Source organism: Acyrthosiphon pisum, chromosome A3, assembly GCF_005508785.2.
Source record: "Acyrthosiphon pisum isolate AL4f chromosome A3, pea_aphid_22Mar2018_4r6ur, whole genome shotgun sequence".
NCBI classification, from domain to species: Eukaryota; Metazoa; Arthropoda; class Insecta; order Hemiptera; family Aphididae; genus Acyrthosiphon; species Acyrthosiphon pisum.
In genome coordinates this window covers 33,045,055-33,062,671 of record NC_042496.1, presented here as the reverse complement: position 1 = coordinate 33,062,671, position 17,617 = coordinate 33,045,055, and the positions used below count along the sequence as shown (strand labels likewise).

Sequence of the window (17,617 nt, the reverse complement as noted above, 5' to 3'; positions counted from 1 at the left end):
GGAAAACTTTTAATGAAAACCGGAATTTTTACGCAAAATCGGTTTAAATCAGTACTTATATATTATTAAATATGTTATATATACTAAAAGTAGGTATAGGTGATGATTGATTACTAATGGATAACCTATGCCACTATGTTCTATATATAGTTGTTATTTTATATAGACAATAATTACGATCAAAATTAAAATAAATAACCCATAATCTCTATTTTGATCTTCAGTTGTAACTCTTCGTGTCCATATAGGCACTAGTATAATATAATATTATATATAGATCTATAAATATTATAATATAACTAACTAAATTATTTAATTATTATGTGTACCTGCAGCAACCACGTGGTTTGTGACGTCAATCTGCAGAAGGTACTTTACAATACAATGAATAAATACAATATAATATATGTTTACATTTTGAGCGAGATTAAACTCCAATAAGTGTTAACAGTTTACCGGTATATGGGATGTACTTATCCGTATATTGACTGTGTATTATGTACGATTAAAAAAAGCTTGACATGCTGTGAACCAAAAATGCTCATTGCCAGCGCAATATTTGCGTTGTTTAATAAAATCAATACATTATACGAGTATTTTTATGTGGGACGAGAATCCACCGGCGAAATATTTCGGAATACATTTCTATAGAAAATCTTATGTAATAATACTTATATATAGACCATACAGTATAGTCTACAAATATCTACTATAATATCGGCTAGGCACCTGGGTGAAATGAATTTTTTAGTTAGGATTGTGGTCATGGATTACATGGTATGAAACTTCACTTCACTTCCATTCAATAATGATTCAGATTTCGTATTTAATTAATTATTAAGAGGACGCCACACTGATATTTGTTGTCTTCGTCTAAGGCTGTGGCTATACACGGCGGAATACGCACTGTATAGCCCCAGCCTTACAAGTGTGCGTATCATAGCAAATTTACGCTCAGCAGAACACGTTTATATAGGTCTGTTAGTTTAAAAATTGGAGTGAATCGACTTTTATTGTAAAACTTGATGGTAAAACATTATCTGCGTTCGTGTGTTAGTTTTTTACGATAATTCAGTTTTTAAGTGAGTTATGAGCATTTGTAATTTTTCGCTATATTATATATTCGTATAAGTATATAACTTGCTAAAAAATTAAACTATCGTTAAAAACCAACATAAGAACACAGATAATGTTCTTACCATCAAGTTTCATGATAGGTCGATTCACTCTAATTTTTAAACTAACCGAGTTAAATGTGATCTGCTGAGCGTTAATTTGGTATGGTATACGCACTTGTAAGACGGAGACAACAAATATTCGTGTGACGTTCTCTTACTATAATATAAGAACTAATTGACTACAAACGTCACGCGAGTACACGACGTAATTTATGAGGTTCAAAATTCAAAACCGTTGCGGATGCGGTGCTCACTCAAGCTCCTCCCAATTAGCGCCTATTGATGTATATTATACATATTATTTATTATTATAATATTATATACTGAGAATATTTAATTTACAAATTTTAATGAACAGCCGCAAAATGAGTAATAAACGAAAAGTACCTACCTAATACCTATACAAAAATATAACTTTCCTACCCTCACTCATATGATATTTTAAATGACAATCATTTTATTATATATACCTAAGTTATAACAGTAGTAAAAATCACATAATAACCTTATTAATCCTTATGGAATATTTTTCATTTTTTTTGAAACTTTTTTTATAATTAGTTATTAGTAGTAATTACATACAAAGACAAGGGAGGAAATTCGCGTAACCAAGTATATTATACCTATAAGCATTGTTGCAGCCTTGCAGGTATATATAATATCTATATATAAATTAAACAAGTTATATAATTATTATGATATTGGTATACGCAATAATTATACTCAATACGCCTACATGTAAATACAGGACTCAGCGTTGTACTACATAAAAAAATATTTTTAACGGTTCGCCAGAACAAATCGATTTGTGGATAATAATATCAAAATATTATAGGTACGTAATTTCCACCAAAATATTTTATCTATAGTATTGGTTTTGCAATGTTTTCTTACATTGTTTGTTTTAGTGTTTACAGCAGCTGGTATAGTGCATGTAATACCTATATGTAGCCATGTACCTACTCACGTGAACGAGTAAACACCTTTTCAAAGTGCTCAACAATAATAATTATAACAATACCAATAAATTACAATGCATTGAATTAATGTAATATACTCATATCGTATTATGTTAGACATGTGTATGTTATTTTTATATGAACGATCACAAAATTGTATGCATTACAAATATTTTATTGTTTTTATTTATCTCAACGGTTTTACCGAAAATATATGGAAAAACGTTTTAACGCGTTATAGGTATAGGTATATAGGTGATTTACATGTATCACAAATTTGTAGATAATATAGTAGGTATATAAACGATAGTTTCAGCAAATTTTAAAAAAGATTTGATTCCCATTTCCTCAAATATGCCTGGCACCTGCTTTGGAAAAATTATTGTAGGTAAACTAGTAGGTACCTACTAACTACTTACTAATATTCCATATTTTTGGACATTTTGCATTTTAATTCAAAAATAATATAATAATCATTTTAATACATAAAGTTACTATACATAATACATATAGGTATAGGTAATATAAAATGTTTTTCTGTTTGTTCAACATAGTGTCTATTGAAAAATAATAGTTAATAATTCATATCATCAAAGTTAATTTTTATAGTGTATTATATATTATTATATGAACCTTTAAGATGATAAACATCATAGAAAATAAGCCATGTTAAATTCAAATAAAAGGAAAAACAAATTTCTTTGAATTTTAGTTACAACTATACTGAAACGTGTTTCACAATATTTTGATCATATAGCAGGTAAATTGGCGGAAACGGGAATCAAATCTTTTTCTATATTTGGGGGAACAGGTAGATATGGTATAATTTTTGCGCAAACGGACAACGGGTATAATAGCCGATGATTGAATATTCGAGTTCAAGCCGAGTTACGACCTATAGAGATGTTATTTTCATAGTTCAACAACAATGACATAAACAGTAAATACATAATAAATAATATTATAATTTTATGGTACACCGGTCAGTATTTTTAACGTAAATACATGATGTATAGATAGGTGGCTTATGCCTTAAAAACTGTATAAAAATATCTATATTCTTTTGTAGTAATTCATAAATTATTAATTTTAAACAGTTGACATTTTAATCGATTCTATTTGTAATTTTATTTTCATACGCCGCGGCCATCGCGCAAATATTCTGTAATATAATCGGTTAATATTTTATATTTTGTTAACCGTATTTGGTTACGTATATATTTATTTATTATATTTATTAAATATTTTTACGTGTAAAGGATAGTAAATGAGACGTTCTGCAGAGTGCAGGCCGCAACACTTATGTACCTAGGTTGCATTGTTGCAGTATTGCAATCTCCTGCACACACCCATTATATCGTGATGGCTATGATAGGTCTATAATATGATCCAGGCTACATGATTATATACAAATAGAATTGTAATAGTGTAATTGAATAATCATTATAATTTAATTGGTTTTCCATAGGTATGTCGTATACTCGTATATCGTAGAAGTATAAAACTATAAAAGGGTGCATCTAACCCTCATTTGTAAATTTGCATTAACATGGCCTGGTTCGTTTCAATATTTTAACGGTTATATTATAACCTTATTTTTCTAGGATTAAGTCACAGACTCCCAGGATAAACGAATTTAGAGTTGAGCCGTCGATCAAAAGGTAAACGCATACCGCATAGGGTGAAATATTACATATCACTACAATTATAGACTGTAGCAGTTACGTGAACACAAAATATAATTTATTGTATATTATAATATACATCCGACTGCATATAATATTATGTTAACGAAAAGAAAAACTCGTCCTAATAATATTATTTTGTTCGTAAACTGGTAAGTATTAACAAGGTATAGGTGGCACTCATTTAAACATATTATAATATAATATTATTATATTATATACAATATACACATTAGTATGGGTACGACCTTTGTGTTTGCGATCACGTGCATAATATTATTATATTATGACTATTAACGATTAAAAATAAAAAACATGGCCCCCGATAATAGGTATATAGGCACTATAACAGGACAGGTATTGAGCATTGAGGTATCTGTATAATTTTTATTATTACGACACGTCAGAACAAAGTACGTCAGGAGGGCGCCCGCCGGCCGCGTGCATACAACTACCGCTACGACGGCCGTGCTAGTCGCTCACTGGCTCACTCACTCGTCGTCGCCGCCGGTCGGTCGAAACTCGAAAAGGAAAGGAGAATAAATGAAAAAAAAATCGTTAAAACGCAGTTGTGGTAGACGGCAGACAGACAGTGTGTAGAACGTGTATAGTCGTCGTACGTCCGCCCGCCAGAGAGACGCGCGCGCGCCAGATCGATTATATCGAGTTATTTTTCCATGAGCGTCACGTTGGCGGCCTGACGGGTGCGGCCATATTTCCAGAGAGACCATTCGCGAGTCGGCGACGGGAAACGACGTAACGTCCGCTCACAAACCGCATCCACCGCCGCCGTCGCCGCAACCCAACCGCGCGAACCACGAATACGCCGCCGCCGTATCTCCGCGATTTTTTTAACATTTTAATATTTTTATTATTAAATCTCGCAACCGTCATATTTAGTCGGTTACACGTCATAATATCGCATCGTATTATCCGTTCGTCCGCCGTCGTGCTCAACGCAGTGGCAGAGTGATATCGCACACGCGTTTTTGTCGTTCGCCGTCGTCGTCCCGCCAACGATCTCTTGCGCGTCGGCCGCCGTCGAATCTCGACCAGTATCCGTCTTCCGGCGAGTGTCCACAAGAGTGCTGTCGTTGTCCGACGATAAACCGTCTCCGTTCGCCCGCCGCCGCACCAGCAGCAGCTGAAAAAACACGACCACACAGCCTTCACCATGTCCGAAAGAGAGGAAAACGTGTACAAGGCGAAACTCGCCGAACAGGCGGAAAGATACGATGGTGAGTACGCACCGAGTCGTGGAAACTTGCAACGTCATATGTAATTATATGGTTGTTATTTGTTCAAATTATGGTTCCGCCGACCCAATTGATTTCTCGGCGACGTCCGCGAGTCCTTCCGTCGAAATTTCGCCGTTTTCGGCCTCCCCCCTCCACCGCCAAAGGCCACCCCGCGATACTCGCTCGTTACGACCGCCCGACGCCGCCGCCGCCGCCTTCTACGCCTTGCGCCCAAATAATCAATACGTAGGATAATAATCGGATGCACTATATATAATATGCAATATTAAATATTTATTATTACTATTATTACTACCTTCTGTTATTATATTTGTCATTTTCTAGGTTAGCCGCATCGCGCACCTATGTAACGGTACGTGCGTGTGTGGGCACAGTAGTAAAATATTTCTTTATTATTAAAATTAATGTTCGCCGAAGGTTTGTACCGTTAGACGTCCGTGATTTCTATCGCGTGCAAAAATCTATTGGTCGTCACCGTCGCCCGAACGCGATATGATATCGCTCGCGCGACGCGGTGACGCCACCTCGGCCGACCGTTAATATTCTTCCCACACGGTGGAATTTCACCCGTTGTATATCGCTCGCCCGTTCTGACCGCCGTGGCCAGACGCCTCCGCCACCCCACCGCCCCGCCATCCCGTCGCGACGCCGCCAACATCACCTATCTCCCGAGATGCGTAATGTCTTTTTTTACGGTCGCCGGTGCCGGTTTTCATTAGGGGTTTCCAGTAGTTTCCCCGAATCTTGGTTTTTGGACTGGCGGTATGTCTGTGTTTGTCCCACACAAATTTATTAGAAAAAACTTATGGTGAAACCCACGATGATAATATTATATCGTTTAAACGCAATAGGTGTTGATCTTATTAAATCTGTCTTGAAGGTATTTTTAATGTAAAAAAAACTATTGTTCAATATTTTATGATATCCTAAATGGAATCAATTAGGTATAACATTGACATTGACTTATTTTCCTTATATTTACCCCCGTACTCTATTTAATATCTACAAAAAAAATAAACATTTATATATCAAAACATCTCATAGTACCAAATTTCTTTTTGTTGTGATTTTACTGTCCTACCTACCTATCTGCTATTTGAAATATGTAAACATGTTATTTAAACAGAATCTATCTAATATTGATGATAAAATACCTGTATAAATTAGTATAAATGCATCAAATACCTACATAATTATTTTCTGAATTTTAATTAGGCCGATTCTTTATCATCCATTTCCTAATTCAATGTATCTAATACAGTTATTTAACTATACTAATAAGGTACCTATTTATCAAATTTTAAATTAATATGGATTATTACCAGAGTTAGGTACTACTGACTAACCATTACTTGGTAGGTGGTAGTAATTCAGATCTCATATTATATTTTATATTAAAAATTATTTTATATTTTAACTTGGCAATAATTGTCTTTAAATCTTGAAAGATTGACCAATATAATAAAGTATACCTAGGCCTCGACCTAGGCTACACTACGCCATTAACAATTTATTTTGTGTATATTCATATTTACGTGTACAAATATAGATAGTTTTAGACTCCTATAGGTTGAAATATTTATGTTATAATATTTGGTAGGCCTCTAAGATATCTTACTAATAGTTTGAATTAGAAAGTTTTTGGCTAGATTTTTAGCAAATATAATGTTTTATTAATGACTTTAATTGTTTATGATACCTAATTAAAAATACATTTATTTGTTGCTTCTAATATTTATTGCTATGCTAGACTTTCAACAATAGACATTTAAAATCTGCAACTCTAGTAGTACCTAATTATAATGAAATATCTTAAAAAAAACTTTGAGAGTACCTACTACCGAGTATGTTGTAGTATTAAGTAGTGTTAATGTACAAGTAGGTACAAGGTAATAATATATTTTAATTATATCAACAATTTAATTTTTTCTTTATGAAATGTATTGCATAGAGGTGTTGTTTAAAAAAACTTCTATAGTTACACAGGTGCTGAGAATTAATATTTTATACAGGTATGGTTTTAAATTAAACAGCTACAGCAAAATAATTATATTATAGGTACAAAAAGTAGGTATCTGCTTATTTTTGCGTGAAGAATTTTATTTTAATTATCTGAAGACTAGCTAAATTTAAAATTTAAAAGTAGTGCCAGTATTAAATTATTCATTATTGCATTTGAAAAAGATTATATTAAGCAGTTTAAATATTTACTGTTTGTGACTGAGTATTTACACAAAAAAAAAAAAATAAACAAACTAGATTAGTTAGTATTTTTTATTAGTTATTATTAAATGTTTTTTTCCAGTTTATGCTCTTAAAAAGATAGACAGCTAAATAAGTAAATATATAAATATAGGTATGTATTTACTTATTTAGTATCATTATTTCATATATGTAGATAATACCTACAATTTTAATTTATATCAGTATTTATGTTGGAATAAATATTAACGGTTCCTTGTTTTATACCTACATAAAACTTCTAAATCATTTGTGAGGCGGTATACCTATAATGTCAGTAATAACTTACCTACTTTTATTACAGAACTCATATAACCCTTTAGTAAACCTTGTTAAATAGTATGAGTTAGATAGGTAGGTACCTAAACAAAATTGTATTTTAAGTGCATCACATTAACAATACCTATGTTACTGTGTTTTAAATAATAGGTACCTAATACTAATATTAATTACACTGTTACATTATACTGCCATTATACTTTAAGTTAAGTTTTTCGTTTTGTATTTCAACAATTGTTTCCTAGATACCTATACAGTATACCTAATTATAATTTTTTATGTTTTTAAAAATAAACAAGACACAAAAACCAGTTTGCTTTTATTGTATTGCACGCCCAGAGCATTTCAATATGATGTATCTACTATACTTAGTTAATTCCACGTTTACTGTGTTCTTACTACTTCTTTATTGTTTTATATTTTAAAATGAGTTTAAGTATAAGTAGGTAACTATAGAAAAAAATTAATAGGTAATAAAATTATAATTGCACTTTTTAAAAAATCAAAATATTAAAAAACTGTCACACTTTTTTAAAGTTTAATCAACAAGTTAACGTTGAATCTTCATAAACACCTCGATAAACACTAACTATCAAATATCAAAATAATATATTATTACTAGTATTATACTAACATACATTTGACTTTACAGTAATAAGCAGGTGTTTATGATACATTCTCCGAGTACTCACTTATTTAATTTTGTTATTTACAGAATTATTAATTACTATATTGTTGTTTACTTAATTAAGTTTATTTACCAATAAAAGAGGTTATTATTTTAATAATTTTGAAATTCAAAATGGTTGTTTTATTTTATGATTTATATTGTTAATTGTGTTACCTGTTTATTTATTAGATTAAAAATATAGAACATTACTGTTAAAATGTGATACAAAAGGTTGTGGAGATAGGTATTGGTAGATAGGTATACTCTGTTATGAAATTTTTTTTACTCCTTATGTTTGTCGATTTACATGAGTTGTATTAGATCAGGATATGAATTATAAGATAATAGGTGCCTATATAGAAATTCAAATGTATTTAGTTATTATAAAATTGTTTTATCCTTTTAAAATCTTGATGAATTTAATTAGATACCTACCATAAAAATTCGACTAGAAATTTGATTCTATTTAATATTTAGATATATGCGGGAGTATACTTGATACTTATTTGTTTGATATTGCGGATTAGTTAATTTATGTCCTATAATAATTTTTGTTAAAAAAACATTTATTATTTTTAAAATACGTATATGTTATTCAATTTAATTTTTACATAGATACTTTAGTGTTTTCTTAACCTTAGATAGATATAGCAACCTAATGAATATTACATATAATGTACATATCTACTATTATTCAGTATATTTTAAATTACTAGTTCAATTTCCTTGAGTCTGAGGTTATTTTATAGGTATCTTAAAAAATAATGAATGACAAATTAATATCTAATAATATTTACAAAATACATTTCTTAAATAGTTAGAAGTACCTACCCAATTTTTTATACTTTTTATAGTTAACATTAAAAACCAATAGATAATGATTTTAAACAATTGAATAATAATGCTATTAATCTCGTTCTTTTTTAAGCGAACCTAATTGTTTCGTATATAATTTCATGAATTATTAATGAACAGCACAATACCTAATTAGGACATTTTTCATTAAAAAAAAAAAGAAAAATACAGGATTTATAATAAATTGATAATTTGTAGGTTGAATAATATTTTCTAATTTAAATTAGAATTTGAAATTAGGTGTGTATAAAATATAAATTAGTTTTCTTAAAATAAAAATATTACCTCTAAACTGTTATAAACTACCATTTTATTACCTAAAATGTGTTATTAATACATATTTCAGTGACCTGGAAGTAAAAAATCAATATTAACATTATTTCCCTTTATTAAAATCTCATTTTACATGATTTACTATTTACAGTTTTGCTATTTATCTAATTTTTAGAGAAGGACTCAATTTTTAGGTATCTCCATTCAACCAAATATCTAATGGGTAATAAAAATATGAAATTTATGAATACTAGGTAATCAACTCGGTAGTCAATATCAACCTTCTTGCTCTATACTATACAACTACAAAATTATTACCTATATTTTTTTAAATATTTTAACACATCCTCACATTTTACACAATTGTAATTGATTTCTCCCTCCCTCTACAGGTAATGGGTAAGTATTTACTATTTCCTCTGTGCTTGCCAAAGTTTACTAGCTAGCGATTAAAATCCATGTAATATATTAGTTATATTTACACAAAAGTAATGTACCAATGTAAGTTACACCAATGTGAGTTGATCATTTTTCAACCGTACAAATATTTCCGAGTGATGTTCGAATTTCGTAAACCGTTAATATGGTCGGTCAGCATAATAATATTATATACGTAGATACTCTATTTAAATACATACCGTCGTCTTTTGAAGAGTAATTTTTCTGTCACCAAGCCAATGTATTTAATTTAGCTAGCGCGGGCGTGGTAGATTGGTGGGACGGGGGTGGGGTGTGACGGTGCCCGTACCAGTCTACAGCGTATAATGTTGCCATGGCGATGGCGGTCTCCCCTTCATGTCAACTTTACTAACGTTCCAATGTTCCATACCCAGGCGTCGTCGTGTACACCTCATGTACGTCCCGATGGTCTATTGATCTGCAAGTTAAACTTTTAGCCCAGACATTGTCGCTGATAAAAAAATTGTCGCAACCACCTACGAAATCATGTGTGTTACACATTATATAATGAATTTATAACAAATCGATTGTTACGCCGTCGTTTATCCGCGATAACTATGGTGGGCGTGAGCGACTGAATATTTAGGGTCGAAACACGATAATATATTGGACGTGCCCGTTTTGGCCTGTAAAAACAACTATCGGGCCGTTCGTGTTGGTCATCTTTATTTCGTTTACACAATTACATGATATTTGTGTTAATCGTGTCCTGGTGTCATATAAAAAGTTTATTTTTAACCCGAAAAACCTCAAGGTTAGGAAAAAAAAACCTATAATTACCATGTCTACGTGTTTTTACCTTTGTCTTAATCTCTACTGTAGAATGTAGTTTACAATTATTAGTTAGTATGCAATGTGTCGTGTATATTATGTATATCAAAGTGCAAAAACATTTTGCTAGACTTAACAATACATAATACGTACACGGTCACACTACACATACATGTCATGCTAACGTAATTTCGTTTCATCCCCATATGGATTATCGTATTTTTCGTTATCATAAATAATGTACCTAATACTATTGGTTTTAAATTTATTCAAAAACCAATCGTATTTTTTCTATGTTTAGTTAATCATATAGGTAATAAGTTAGATAATATAGTAAAAATAATTTATTTGGGCATTGAATTATACTTAGGTACTTATTTTGTATAAATAAAACCTTCGCATCTAGTTTAAAGTTTTAATTCCTATTTTTGGAATTTTTTTTCATCTTATTAAATTTAATATTACTGTACATTATACCCGTTTATTATTTTTATTATATTACCAATAGTAATAGGTACCTAACCTAACCTTTAAGAGGATATCTCATGATTTCTCCGTCTTATTAACACATAACATAATTTTATCCTAAGGAAAACTAAAGATGGACCTATTTTACTCTGTTTTTTTTTTTTTTAATAATACAAATAATGAATACCTATGCAATTTAAAGGTTCAGATATCATTAGTAGTTTATTTTTGATATTTTAAAGCAAATTTTGAGTATACAAATTTTACAAGAAATATTTAATTTTAGAATGCTAATAAATTGCTTATAAATTAAAATACCAAAAAAAAACCATCATTGGATAATAATAAATACTTAGCATTAAATTTGATGGGTACGACTCCTCTCAAATGAATGGAGGCAACTAAGTCCCTATAAAACCTTATAGAACGAATTAAGTCTCGGGTTGTTTAAAACTACATACTAATTATGTCCCGAGAAATTTAAAATAATAATATACTAATTAAGTATGTTTAAATACTAACCGAGTTTCAATATTGTTACTAATTAAATATTATTTTTTATTTATAGAAATGGTAGAATCCATGAAAAAAGTAGCATCGTTAGATGTCGAATTATCTGTAGAAGAACGAAACCTGTTATCTGTAGCATATAAAAATGTGATTGGAGCTCGGCGTGCAAGTTGGCGCATAATTTCAAGTATTGAACAGAAAGAAGAGAACAAAGGTGCTGAAGAAAAGCTAGAGATGATCCGCCAATATAGATCGCAGGTTTGTACTACTCAGACAACTTACAAATATTAATTATATAAAATACATTCAGGATTAATTAATATTCGTCAGTTAATTAAAAAATGTATTAATAAAAAATAATTTTAACTGATTAACAGGTCGAGAAAGAATTACGGGATATTTGTTCAGACATTCTAAATGTACTCGACAAACATTTAATAGCATGCGCTGCTTCTGGTGAATCTAAAGTTTTCTATTATAAGATGTAAGTTACTTAAATGTACTATTATTATTATATGATCTATGTGGAAATTGTTTTTATAAAATTTAAAAAAAAAAAAAATAAATCATTTCACAGGAAAGGTGACTACCACAGATACCTGGCCGAATTCGCTACTGGAGATGACAGAAAAGAAGCCGCTGAACATTCTCTGGTCGCCTATAAAGCCGCTAGCGATATCGCTAATCAAGACTTACCTCCTACTCACCCAATAAGGTATTATCATACACATAAAATGTTGATAGCATAAATATTAACAATTATATATTTGTAAATAATTTTAAAAATAACATTATTCCTAACAGGTTGGGTTTGGCATTGAATTTTTCTGTATTCTACTATGAGATTCTCAACACACCTGATAGAGCTTGTCATTTAGCTAAAAAAGCTTTTGATGAAGCAATTGCTGAATTGGACACGTTATCCGAAGAGAGCTATAAAGATTCTACACTTATAATGCAGTTGTTAAGGGACAACCTAACCTTGTGGACTTCAGATATGCAAGGAGATGGTATGAATGAATACAAATAAATAAACCTTTTGTTCTGTTTTATTTATTTTAAAATTAATTATTTTTCTTAGGTACAGAAGCTGAACCTAAAGAGCAGCTTCAAGATGTTGAAGATCAAGATGTCTCATAAATGCCTTCTGTGACTGCTCTATAATAAAATAACTATAATTGTCATCGAAAAAAAAAAAACAGTGTCTGTGTACAAATAATATCAAATATGAAAACATTAAAATATGCATTCAATAGTTACAGCCCTAAAAGTAAAGTAAAGCGACTCACTCCAAGACTGTCAAATTTTTTTTTCGTACACTTTGATTTTACTTTTATCTCATTGGCAGGGGAACATGCGACAGCAATTTTGGTTTAATCTTATACAATTCCCAAAAATTAATAATTCGATAAAAAACAAATTTTATGTCTTTCTGTTCAGTATTATGTGTTAAAAGTTTTATTTTTGTATTTAAATTATAAGGCTTTTTATTATTTTTTTAATTATTTTTTTTGTTTTTTTTTTTTCTAGAAAGAAAAACGATTAAACAAATCGTAGCTTACCTCAATTCTTTGTGTTGATTACTTAAGAGAGTAACATTTTCTTTCTATTTTATACTAAAGAATATATATTTATACAAAACCATCACTCAAAAATCTCATTTAGAATTCAGAATTAATAGGCGCATTGGGTGTGCCGCCACCAAAGTCAGTTCCTGTAATTAAACCAGTGTTTTTTGTTATTCATTTATTACATTTATTTACTTTAATATTAGTAGATACAAAACCTAGCATGACCAATTATTATATTTTATTACTTTTTGGTTATTGTTGCACTTTAATTTTCAATGGTAACTAAATAAAATTAAAAAAAAAAACATTTACATAAAATATGTATGAAAATTGTACAAAGAAAAATGGAATCAAAGTGTACCGTAGTGTTCTTATTTAATATTTAGAATGAATTTTTATTTTATACATTTATTTACTTTTATTTTTTATTTTTGCCAAATTCTCACCTTAACATACTAAATTAAAATACCATACGTAATTATATATATGTGTAATATATATAAATATGTATGCTTTTGTGTCAATTAGTTTTTACTTTTATAACAAGTATTTAACTTTGAGCATGAAGTATTTCGGGATCATTATATAATACTAATTTCATCAAAAAATTTCTAAAATCTAACCCCTGCCTCTTATGATACCATTATTTAATCAACTAATTCATAACGGAACAATAGTCTCGACTTCTCGAACATAATTTCAGCAATAATTAATTGTAGTACTATTTTAATGATTTTTTAACATCTGTAACGCAAAGAAAACAAGTGCAACATTTTGAATGTTTTCGTCATTCCGTTTTCTTAGATAAAAAAAAAAAAATCCGTAGGTTATATGTTAATTATAGAATTATTATAGGGTTTATTATAATATATGATAATTAACTATATAAAAATTTTGTTAAACGAAGAAAAAAAAATCGTAATGCTTTCTCATCAAGTTTTTCCCTATAAGTTTGATTTTTTTTTGTTTCATAAACTAGATATTGTAACTATTAAAAAAAAAAACAACGTCTATAGTGTATACTGTGCGAATAATAATAACATTTAAACGATGATAATTGATAACAATATACTATATACGTTTGTTACGCTCTATTCTGTTTATTTATCGTATCGCACGAGTCTTTATTGATAGCATTTCGAGTTTTTTTTTTTTTTTTTTGTGATATTTTTTTCTTGCGCTGTAATCATTTAACTACATGTACTGACAATACTTGTGTGTATTTTTTTTATTGTGTGTGTTGATCACATCGAATACGGACCAAAATGTTTACAGTTAAAACTTTTGAAAAAAATAATGAAAAACTTACGTAGTTCTTAGCCACCTATCGATTATTTAGTCTTATTTATTGTGTAGATTTTTTTCTACTTCTCAGTATACGTGATTATTGAAAAATAGTAATAAATATTTGAAGAAACTTATTTGACAGTGTTAACGGAGCGCGTTTCCTTTGCCGCCCCGCCAGCTAACAGGAATTTAAATAATCTTAATTATATGTATTCAACACTTGAACAACAATACGACTATAGTTTAACTAGTGTGTGTGTGTGTGTGTATGCGTGTGTGTGATCTCGCTCGTGTGTATGTAGGTCAGGGAACCTCTGTACTCTATACTCCTACGTCCCACCACCCCTTCTGCATACGACGACGAAGACTCGCCTAACGTAACTTTTAGTAGACATGTCAGTAATTTTTTTACGTACAATTTTAAGATGTATATTATTATTTATTTGTCTCTTTAAACGATAATAATATTAATATAATTAATAACATTAAAACTATTATAATATATGCGCCATTGCATTAAATTTTTACATCTTTCAAATTTTTGTTATTTGTATTATATTTATTTTTCACGGGAAACAGTAGCCGTGGGTAAATAGTTGCCAATCGTTCACAGACAGAAAACACATCCAAGAAGTCTTTTCACAGTCTGTCTACGGATATTTGTGACCGTTTAAGCAAAGAGATAATTATTAATTATTCGTTTTGTAAAAAAAAAGTGGTTACACGTAGATAATATGCATAGTATTACAAGTTACAACATCCTGTACTGGGTGTTGTGAATTGTAAGTACCTAATATGTATTGTATGAACAATATTTTGTTGTACGCGATTTGGACACAAGGTCGTCGATCTTACCTAATATTTATTTAATAAGGACTATTGTAATATTCGTTCAGACCGTTGAGGCGATGACGCATCTACTGGGTGAGTGACTGACTGTGGACGAAAACAACATACTGCATACCTATTAAAAATATACAAACGTCAGACTATCGTATAATATATTATGATCAGTGTGGAGTGGAAGGTTGGCCACTTTTCTTTAAGAGGACCCCATACATATTTGTTGTCTCCGTCTTGCACACGTACGACAACAAATTTTCGTTCTCTAGTTTCAATATTTAGCTGTTACCTTTTTATATTAGAGTGAATTGACATATTATTAAACTTTTATGTAAGACCTGTCTGTCCTGAAGCGTCTACTTTAATTCGATATTTCGCATGCTTGAAAATCATGCTTTGACAATGGGTCAATTTACTCCAATATTGAAACTAGTGAAGGAAAATGTGCCGTGTCGTGCGTTTGTAAGACTGACGAAAAACGCATGATGCTATAGCGTCCTCATAAAATATTTACAAAGCGCATACCGAGGTTCATTCGAACCCAGACATTGTTGCCGATACCAATGTGTCACAAGTGTCTGTGTATTATAAACTACCTGCATAAGATATTAAATATTTGCATTTGCAACTTTAAGACGGAGTCAGGGAGACGGCTTGATAATTAAATAACGAAGGTTACACCGGGTTTGAGTGATATGCCGAAATAAGTTTTACGTTTCGTCTAGACGGTTTAATTATACTTATTGAAACAGATGTGTCCAGGGGTAGATTGGCGATTTTTTTTGGCCCAGGAAATATGAATTCTATTATTACCCACCAAAAACGGAATTTTGTCGTCTTTAAACAAATACAATAAGGTTTTTCTTAATTTAGAATTTCAAAATTTGTTTGGTCTCTTCTCTAAATTAGTTAAATATTTAATAGCTATAATTGTCTTGGATCAGTCAGTAAAGGTTAAGCTGTTCCAAACTTGACCTTGAAGTTTGAACAAAATCAATTGTTCAATATTTACAGAAAATATCCTTAAATATATTTTTTATTTTGTAACCACTAAACACTACCGTTTTGTAAAGTACCTAGTTAAAAGTTACATTTTCTAAACCTTTTATGGAAATATATTTTATTATATTCTTTGTTTCTATATTGTCTTTACTGTATAATAACACAATTTTATACACAACTCACAATCATTAAGGTCGTCAGAGGCTGGTCGTTTTTTCGTGCACTTAAACTTATAAGCGGAAGAAAAAATTATACTTTTAGAAGTCCAATTTTAATTTTGAAAAAATATTTGAATTCTTTATTCTCTTTTCTAGGTTATGTAGAAAATGGATTTTTTTTTATTATTATCAGTAAACTAAAGGTGAATTTTGAAAAAAAAGAAAATAAATTTGGTATTATTCCTACTAATTAAACGATACAAAAATTCAAAATTCCGTTTTCTATATAACTTAGAAAAGAGAATAAGTAATTAAATCGGAATTTTTCTTCCACTTTTTGGACTTTTATGTTGAAACTTTTTTGATCTCAAAATATAGGGACATATGACTATGTAGGTACCTGACAGATTTTCAAGGATCTTAGCTTCAGTGTTCGGGGAACTTACGCACATTTATGATCAGCTTGGAAGTTGTAGGAGCTGCATATTTTTCTGTATACTCTCAATCTATAGCAGACCAAGTTAGAAATCCATTCTATACAATTACGAGTTTAAATTTTTTTTCGTTACAATTTCGCGTTATAAAAACATACTTTCAGACAACCGGCGTTTGTTTGACACGGAAAATAATAATAATATAAATATTTATTTAGCAAACAAACAAACAAAATAAAACAATATTTTCAAACAATTTATAGTAGGTTTGCAAGCTCATCCAATAAGCATAGATATGCTTGTAGACGGATGAGCTGGGTTCATGTTATGAATATTATAGAAGTATACAAATAAAATAAAGAAAAGAAAGAAAAAAGTTCAACATTAAGAGTAGTTACTTAAAATTATCATTGAACTAAATATAAAGATCTAATTTAGTTGTTCAATGCAAATATGCAATACATTTACAGGGTGACAGTTACAATAATCTATATGTTTACTGAATTAAAAAATAAATATAATTTTTCAAATAACTTTCTTTCTACATTTTTATTTTTAGATTAAAAAAATTACAATCTATCCATAGGCGTAGGGTGATCAAATATATCGGGGGGGGCTGCAAAAATAATAATACTAATAAGAAAAAAAAAACACTAAACTAAATTCATTCATTCATTCGTCACAAGTTCAATATAATAAGCACATAATTTATATT

At 30.1% G+C, this 17,617-nt stretch overlaps 1 protein-coding gene across 1 annotated transcript; it reads left to right on the top strand.

Moving 5' to 3' along the window:
* The first annotated feature begins 4,429 nt into the window (after positions 1–4,429).
* 14-3-3epsilon (14-3-3 protein epsilon) lies at positions 4,430–15,003 on the top strand. The gene is made up of 6 exons (NM_001162004.2): positions 4,430–5,060; positions 11,666–11,865; positions 11,985–12,091; positions 12,185–12,322; positions 12,412–12,617; positions 12,689–15,003. Exons 1-6 carry the CDS (start codon positions 4,997–4,999, stop codon positions 12,745–12,747), a joined length of 774 nt encoding a protein of 257 aa, NP_001155476.1. The 5' UTR covers positions 4,430–4,996; the 3' UTR covers positions 12,748–15,003.
* The last annotated feature ends 2,614 nt before the right edge of the window (positions 15,004–17,617 follow it).

What these genes read in the sequence shown, in the direction of transcription:
- 14-3-3epsilon (NM_001162004.2), top strand. Translation starts at nt 4,997, where the DNA reads ATGTCCGAAAGAGAGGAAAACGTGTACAAGGCGAAACTCGCCGAACAG. An exon ending in AAAGTTTTCTATTATAAGAT is followed by an intron (nt 12,092 to 12,184) that starts GTAAGTTACTTA and finishes ATCATTTCACAG; the next exon opens with GAAAGGTGACTACCACAGAT. An exon ending in CCTCCTACTCACCCAATAAG is followed by an intron (nt 12,323 to 12,411) that starts GTATTATCATAC and finishes TATTCCTAACAG; the next exon opens with GTTGGGTTTGGCATTGAATT.